We start from the raw sequence: 8454 nt of genomic DNA on the forward strand, positions 1-8454 counted from the left end.
ATTTTTTTGTCCCAAAAATCTCACTGACTGTACTTTCTACCTCAAAAGTAACCCTAATTTATTTAATTAGGTCTTTTACTTAGTTTCACTTATTTATGCCTGATTAAATATTTAATCATATGCCTTTTTCTAATTAAACGGGTTAGGGGTATTATAGTATGCATTACGCAAGGTAACTCGTCTTGCAACATACTCGTACAAGGTAACTCATTATGTATTACGTATAAGTAGGGGTGTTAACGGTCCGAGCCGAGCCGAGCTTTGGTCTTAAAAGGCTAAGCCTGTGTTTATATGTGTCAGCCTGACCAAGCTTGTTACCTATTATAAATATAATTATCGGCGTGTGGCCTGACTTATTTACAAAAAATGAAAGTCTAGTTTAGCCTGTTTAAAAAAATAAGACAACAAAAATTTATTCAAACATAATATACAATCAAAAACACTAGTAATTCTATAAATATTCATAAATTCAATGTATATCTAAACAGCATAATATATAACAAAATCATTCAAAAAGTCTGTTTAACCAATAAAATAGGGTGAAATAGATTGAGAAGAAAAAGATGGCTATTACAAGTAGTATAAAAAATATAAAAATAATAATAATAATATACTAGGCCAGCCTAAAGGCTTTAAGGGCGAACTTTTGAATCGGAGCCTGAGGCCTTTTTATTAAATGAGCTTTTATACAAGTTCAAGCCTAGTGCCAACAACCAATTTTAGACATGTAAGCTCAGGCCTTCACGAGCCGAGTCAAAGGCCATTGGTTCGTTTAACACCTCTACGCATAAGATAACTCTTCTTATGCTTCACACACAAGGTAACTCCTCTTGTGTGGCACACAAACATACATACATATACATGCACCATATAACAATTCATATCCACATACCATATGAAAGAACCACCCTCCCTTGGAGTTTGGTGAAACAAATAGGGGATTACCCCAAGGACCGAAAGCTTACCTGGAATAGCTCTCAAACCCAGCCTCTTCCAAGCCAAGTAAGGTCCACGAGCCAATAAAATGCTCTATCAATAATCACAACACCTATTTCAAGGCGAAGATTATCACAATTAATCGCATATTCATTATGTAAGTCTCATGTCAAACCATTGTAAAGCTTTGGTCAATGTCCATAGCTTGATCTAATCCATGCTCTTGCTCCACTAGTCCACTTGGTTTCATACTATAACCAATGAACACATATCTATAAATATTCACATTTATAAACTCAACGTGAATCCTACACAAAACCAAGGTTTTTACACTTTAATATCACTTGATTTTGAGTCCAATTTATCAAAGTGTTCTAAATGACGATTTCATAATTTTTTCTTTTACGGGAATCAATCTCAAGCATGGTTAAGAAAGAGACTCACATACAAATTACCCTCCAACTACTCATACTATTAAATTTTTTAAATTGACATATAGCCAAAAACTATGATTTTCTATAGTGAGCTACATGATGATTTTTTTTTTTTTGTCTTTCATCAAGAAGAAATCCTAAGCATATTTAACAAAAAAAAGTTATATCCAAATTACTCTCTAACTATCCATACCATTAAATCCCAATTATACGACCCTAAATTCATGCATTTTGTCCAAAATCACAAGAGGGGGGGTTTGGGCATTTACCTTAAGAGCCTCAATCCACCAAATAGGAGGCAAACCAAGCTTCCAAGCCAAGAAATACTCCTCCTCAAGCCCCAAGTCCGAAAATGGTAGCTATGGGGGTCATTTTTTCTCTCTCTAAAAACCCACTCACAAAAGGAGAGGCTAAGTAAAAAAGGAGAGGCTAAGGAAAAGAGGTGAGGATAGAGATTTAAGGGGGTTCTCTGTTGATTTTAGAGGATTTTGATGATCCACAATGAGATGGAAGGAGAAGAGCACTTCTTCGATTGAGAGGAAGTCAGTCGCGGGAGAAGTTGAGAGGAATTGCAATGTTTTTGGATACTTTAAGTGAGCTCACTAACCAAGTGGGTATAAACTTCTCTATCCCGCTCACTTAGCTTTCTTTCTAAATTGACACCTTGATTTATAATATTTTTATGGTAATATTTACCATTTTACTTTCAACTTTCGGATAATTTTGCCTACCCTCATTTTTATCTCAATACTATCATTTTTACTCTTTTTCACCAAAGGTGACTTTAATTCATTTTAATTAGACTTTCCATCTAATTACTCTTCATTATTTATCATAAATTCCTTAATCCATAATTAAATCCACAATTACATATTTGGGTCATTATAGCTTGAGTAGTTGAGGGTGATTTGTATATGAGTCCCTTTGTTAAACATGCTTTGGATTGGTTCCTGTAAAAGGAAAAATTATGAAATCGCCATTTAGAACACTTTGATAAATTAGACTCAAAATCAAGTGATATTAAAGTGTAAAAATCTTGGTTTTGTGTAGGATTCACGTTGAGTTTATAAATGTGAATATTTATGGATATGTGTTCATTGGTTATAGTGTGAAACCAAGTGGACTAGTGGAGCAAGAGCATGGATTAGATCAAGCTATGGACATTGACCAAAGCTCTTGATTATTTTGGATTAAGGTGAGTATCAACAATGGTTTGACATGAGACTTACATAAAGAATATGTGATTAAATGTGATAATCTTCACCTTGAAATATGTGTTGTGATTATTGGTAGAGTATTTTGTTGGCTCGTGGACCTTACTTGGCTTGGAAAAGGCTAGGTTTGAGAGCAATTCCAGGTAAGCTTTCGGTCCTTGGGGTTAATCCACCGTTTGTTCCACCAAACTCCAAGAGAGGGTGGTTCTTTCATATAGTATGTGGATATGAACTATTATATGGTGCATGTGTATGTATGTTTGTGTGCCACACAAGAGGAGTTAGCTTATGCGTAGTACATGATGAGTTACCTTGTACGAGTATGTTGCAAGACGAGTTACCTTGCGGAATGAATACATGTTTTATTCTCTGGTCAGTAGGATTTATTATTTGCACACTACATTGTCATACATATTCTGATGCATTACATGAATATTTTATAAACTATGATTATACCGGAAGTGAGTTCAGGGGTGGAGGAACCCTCCAAGATTCCCTAGCTTACTGAGGTAATTATATTATCTTACCCTGTGTTATGAGATTACCATTTCAGGTACAGGAGTGCTGAAGCATTGCATGACAAGATGCCCGAGGAGAAATATTACCTGACCTGATAGTCAGGATTAGTTTGATATTTTGACATGTATATGAAATGTTATTATTTTGAGTTGTATATGCCATGTCTTTCTTTTTGGAGAGCATAGAGGATGTCTATGCCATATTGGTAGTTTGTATATGTCATCAGTGATGCACACCCAGGTCTATGTTACTTATTTAATTGCATCTCTTTTGTTTATTTGATGTAATTATATAAGTAACACTGTGGACATTATTTTATTTTGAGACCCGATGGTTATGAGATAGCCTAGGAAAATGATGGCTGGGCGATATGTTTCCTCTATGTTATTATATGATTGAGATATGATCAGGTGAAAATTCTCACGGTGAACAATGTCCACAGTGATCCAAAATATAGAGAAATGTCGTCTGTTTTTTTTTTTTTGCTATAAAAGTGATAAAGTTTGCAATACATAAGGAAAAAGTTAACCAGTTAGCTTCCGCAGTTAAATAAGAAAAGTATGTTGCACTTATTATCATATAAATGTTAATTAACCAGCTATAAACAACGTATTACAAATGTCATTAATAAAGGTAGCATTCAGAAAAATAATATGTTCATTAGGTGATATTACTCTTCCGAAAGTTGATAACAAGCTAATTCAAAATTTTAAACATGTATTAGATATTTGACAATTAAATTAAAAACTTGTTATAATAGATATGAAAAATTTAAATGAAAAATAGCTCAATTATCTTGAAATAATTGATAATTTAGCTGGAGTTATAAATTTTTTAAAAGCAAAAATATTTCAAATGCTGAACAGTCTGTATAATACATGGATAAAATAACTGGTAATAAGTTATAATTGTTGACTTAATTAATTATTAATTATTCAGAACTATTGATAAAGTCCAAAAAATGAAGGGAAAGAAAAAAACTATAGACGGCAATAAAATGCCAGGTGATGGCTTGATTATTGAAAAACAATAAAAATGAGCTTGCATGCAAGTAGTATTGTGTTTCTTCTTATCTTTTCTAGTTCATTATCGGCATCATCTTATTGCATGTTTCCTTTCATTTTTATTCCATAGCAGATGAATTTAATTAGACTTCTTCGACATTCATTCTTTTTGTTATGAATATGTTTGCAGACTTTGGTTGTTAGTATTTTATCTGATTTGTAAAGTCAAGAACCACAAGACATCTCTTGTGATAGCATTTTGATGAATTCTAGGATAATACCCCGTTACTACAAAGTTATAATCATCTTTATGTTTGGTATGACTGAAAATAGACAAAATGTTTGTCTGAAAACATTATCAATTTTTTTCTTCAGATTATTTTTATTATTTTTTTAACTTTTACTTACCACCTTAAAAGGGCCAAAATTTTAATTTTACTCGTGTACCGTGGCAACAAAAGGTCAAAATTAATCAAATTCAAAACAAAATTTCTTGCTATAAAGCCTTGTGGATCAACCTGGTAACACCTATATTCTCTTTGGTTTGAAGGAAAAGAAATTCCAGCTATGAATATAGGATCTTGTGCCGAATACAGTAGTGTAAAGACTCCATAAACTTTGGCTATAAAAGAAGGGAATTATTATTCTTATGCTATAGGAGATAGAGTGTCTTATGTGATAGACTCAACATGTGTGGGCTCCATTGATTTTTAAAAAGAAAAAAGAAAAGAAAAAAAGCAAACATGGATATCGAAGGGTCAGTAGGAAAATTTTTTTATCTTATGTTACATAAGATTAACTTAACCCATAAAAGAATATGCTATATGTATACGGGTCCTACTTTTTCAATTTTTTAAGTTGTTCATAAAATTGGTAAGTCCGTTGAGCGTTACACATACATTTAGGAAACATACAAATCCAAAAAAGTATAGTTCCTAGCCAGGCTTTCATTACTGAATTATTTATATCACGTATGCATGCTTAATGTCCGAATGAATTTAATAAAACAATACTGATGAAGAAAACAAGAAGCCATTTTCATCTTTTCGATGGAAACGACCTCAAATCGATTCTTCAATGAATACAACAATGTGATAGCTTTGGAAGAACCTCCTCAAAGATCCCAACAGGCTGCACAAGTTCCTTATCGTACATTCTTCCTTTTAATGCTGCCTCATTCTGCCATCCCCTCAGTTTTGGAGCCCTTCCGAACTTCTCTATCAGAAGTTAGTGACACACCTTAACCCTCAAACATGACTCAAGCCAATGGCTATCGTCATGAAACAGTGATTGACATAAAGAAACCCGTGAGTTTCACTGGGGGGCTTCAGTTTGAAAGCCTCACATACACTGTGACAAAGCAGAAGAAGGTTGATGGGAATTGGTCCAAGGAAGAGGTGGACTTGCTGCATGATATCACTGGTTATGCACCCAAAGGTTGCATCACTGCAGTGATGGGTCCTAGTGGTGCAGGAAAGTCCACTTTTTTGGATGGTCTTGCTGGGAGAATTGTTAGTGGGAGCCTTAAAGGGAAGGTCTCCTTGGATGGGAGAACTGTTAGTCCAAGCTTGATCAAAAGAACTTCTGCATATATTATGCAGGATGATAGACTTTTTCCAATGCTTACTGTCTATGAGACTTTGATGTTTGCTGCTGATTTTCGCTTGGGGCCACTTTCACTTGCTGACAAGCAGCAGAGGGTAGAGAAGCTGATTGAGCAGCTTGGCTTATCTGTAAGTTTTTTATTTTCAACCTTTGAAATAATCCTCCATGTATTCAAATCTGCCACTAACCATTTCTTTAAACATGAATAACTAATAGAGTAATTTAATTAATTATTCTTAACTCAGGAAATATGATTAACCATCATTACTTTCTTCTAATTTTTCCATCTTTAAGTATTTGGATATACCAGTTGATTTTCAGATTTGGGGTTGCTGAACCCATTTTGTGAGCCAAGACTTGACCAATCTTAATTTGATTAATCCATTAATACTCAAGTTGAGCCCCACACTTGTTTTATGTGTAGAAGTTAAGTAATTAAGTCTCGTATTAGTTAGTATCACGTGGGTTAAGGGAGTCCATAGAGAATTCCTTAACACTTGAATATCTCGTTAATCTCTCTGGATACCATTGTCAAGTGGATCAAGGAGAACCCCTGGCGAGAAATCATTAATGACTTAAGTTAGACCAATCACATCAGGTGAGTTCGATATTATGTCTCAATCTAAAATCTTAAGACATTAGGTTCATAAATCCTCCTACTTTTATAGTCTTTACTTAGTCTATTACCGACTAATATTAGACTCCATTATATTTGAATATATCCCAACAATTAAGAATGTACTAGGTAAAGAACATATAAATAAAAAAATCCATAAGTTCAATGTTTAAGATTTTGGATTAAGACGCGGTTGTCTAAACTTTAACATATGTCTTTTGAGCTTTCTTCCTAATTGTATGTTTTTGTTTATTTGGGTGGTGAAGTCAGCAAGGAACACCTATATAGGAGATGAAGGGACAAGAGGAGTGTCAGGTGGAGAGCGTCGCAGGGTGTCAATTGGGGTGGACATCATTCATGGACCATCACTTTTGTTTCTGGATGAGCCAACTTCAGGTCTAGACTCCACCAGTGCTCACAGCGTGATTGAAAAGGTGAATGACATTGCACGCAATGGAAGCACCGTGATTCTCACAATCCACCAGCCTTCATCAAGAATCCAGTTGCTCCTTGATCATCTCATCATCCTCGCTAGAGGCCAGCTCATGTTTCAAGGCTCACCTAAAGATGTAGCTCTTCATTTGGGTCGCATGGGACGCAAAGTCCCCAAAGGAGAGAACCCAATTGAGTATCTCATGGACGTGATTCAAGAGTATAATCAATCTGAACTTGGAGTTGAGGCACTAGCTGAGTTTTCACGCACAGGGATGAAACCCCCTCCTTTGTCTCACCAGGAAGAACTGTCACGGTCACTGTCTTCTGTTGCACCCTCACCATTCCCATCTTCATTCCAAGGAGCTAGATATGATGACAAATCTCAAGACCTCTCTATCTCATCACAAGTAAGTAGGCGTATCATAAATGATTTTGATCACAGTGTTAGAAGCCCACAAAACACATCAAAGTCATGGAGTGCCACTAATAGTGCGGCCTTTTTAAAATTCACACCTTCACGGCTTAAGAATGATCAGAAGGTGCAGAATCCCGTAAGGTAAAGCATTTATTCACTAGTACTAGTATCAAAAACTTTATCACACATTATGAATGGTTTTTATATCACACATTTATATAATACTATGTCAGCATATATGAATACATTTTATATCTAATAATTATGGTAATAATATCCTTAATTTTTTTGTGTGATGAGCAGCAATGCTTCCCCGGGATACTACACATACTCGAGTGAAATCCTCCCAGCCACTCCAACACCTCACAGTAGTGACTACACAGTGAATGAGAATGACTACCTCACTCCCCAAGGTGACACACCAGAACATCTTGGTCCAAAGTTTGCAAATTCTTACATAGGAGAGACTTGGATCCTTATGCGCCGTAATTTCATAAACATAAGGAGAACCCCTGAGCTTTTTCTATCAAGACTTATGGTTCTTACCATTATGGGCTTCATGATGGCCACCATGTTCCACAACCCCAAAGAAACCTTGCAAGGAATCACAAACCGTCTCAGTTTCTTTATCTTCACCGTGTGCCTTTTCTTCTTCTCTTCCAATGATGCCGTCCCTGCCTTCATCCAAGAGAGGTTCATCTTCCTCCGAGAGACTTCCCACAATGCTTATAGAGCTTCCTCCTACACCATTGCTGGTCTAATCACTCACATGCCGTTTCTTGCACTGCAAGCTACAGCATATGCAGCCATTGTTTGGTTTGCTCTGCAGCTTCGAGGCCCTTTCCTCTACTTTTGGCTTATTCTCTTCGTTTCTCTTCTGTCAACCAATTCATTTGTTGTGTTTGTGAGCTCAGTGGTTCCAAATTACATCTTGGGTTATGCTGCGGTGATTGCCTTCACTGCCCTGTTCTTCTTGTTCTGTGGATACTTCTTGAGCAGCCATGACATTCCCATTTATTGGCGTTGGATGAACAAAATTTCAACAATGACATACCCTTATGAGGCGCTCTTGATGAACCAGTTCCAGACCGATATTGTGTTTGGAGAAAATGATGGTATACCTGTTACCGGTTTTGATATCTTGAATAGTCTTCATATTGGGGTTCACGAGCGTGAGAAGAGGATCAATGTGCTTATGATGTTAGGTTGGGCTGTGCTATATAGGATTTTATTTTACTTAGTCCTTCGTTTTGGACCAAAAAACCAGAGGTCGTAG

The 8454-nt window shown here is 35.8% G+C and overlaps 1 protein-coding gene across 1 annotated transcript; it reads left to right on the forward strand.

Moving 5' to 3' along the window:
* The first annotated feature begins 5360 nt into the window (after positions 1 to 5360).
* On the forward strand, positions 5361 to 8454 carry LOC133283938 (ABC transporter G family member STR2-like). The gene is made up of 3 exons (XM_061480867.1): positions 5361 to 5840; positions 6595 to 7319; positions 7479 to 8454. Exons 1-3 carry the CDS (start codon positions 5361 to 5363, stop codon positions 8452 to 8454), a joined length of 2181 nt encoding a protein of 726 aa, XP_061336851.1.

This window comes from Gastrolobium bilobum, unplaced genomic scaffold (assembly GCF_033153095.1).
Source record: "Gastrolobium bilobum isolate Gb01-03AN ecotype WA unplaced genomic scaffold, APGP_CSIRO_Gbil_v1 utg1266, whole genome shotgun sequence".
NCBI lineage: Eukaryota > Viridiplantae > Streptophyta > Magnoliopsida > Fabales > Fabaceae > Gastrolobium > Gastrolobium bilobum.

Excerpts from the sequence above, each read along its gene's own strand:
- LOC133283938 (XM_061480867.1), top strand. The coding sequence starts at position 5,361 with ATGACTCAAGCCAATGGCTATCGTCATGAAACAGTGATTGACATAAAG. Across the intron at positions 5,841-6,594 it reads TTGAGCAGCTTGGCTTATCT|TCAGCAAGGAACACCTATAT; the intron begins GTAAGTTTTTTA and ends TGGGTGGTGAAG. Across the intron at positions 7,320-7,478 it reads AAGGTGCAGAATCCCGTAAG|CAGCAATGCTTCCCCGGGAT; the intron begins GTAAAGCATTTA and ends TTGTGTGATGAG.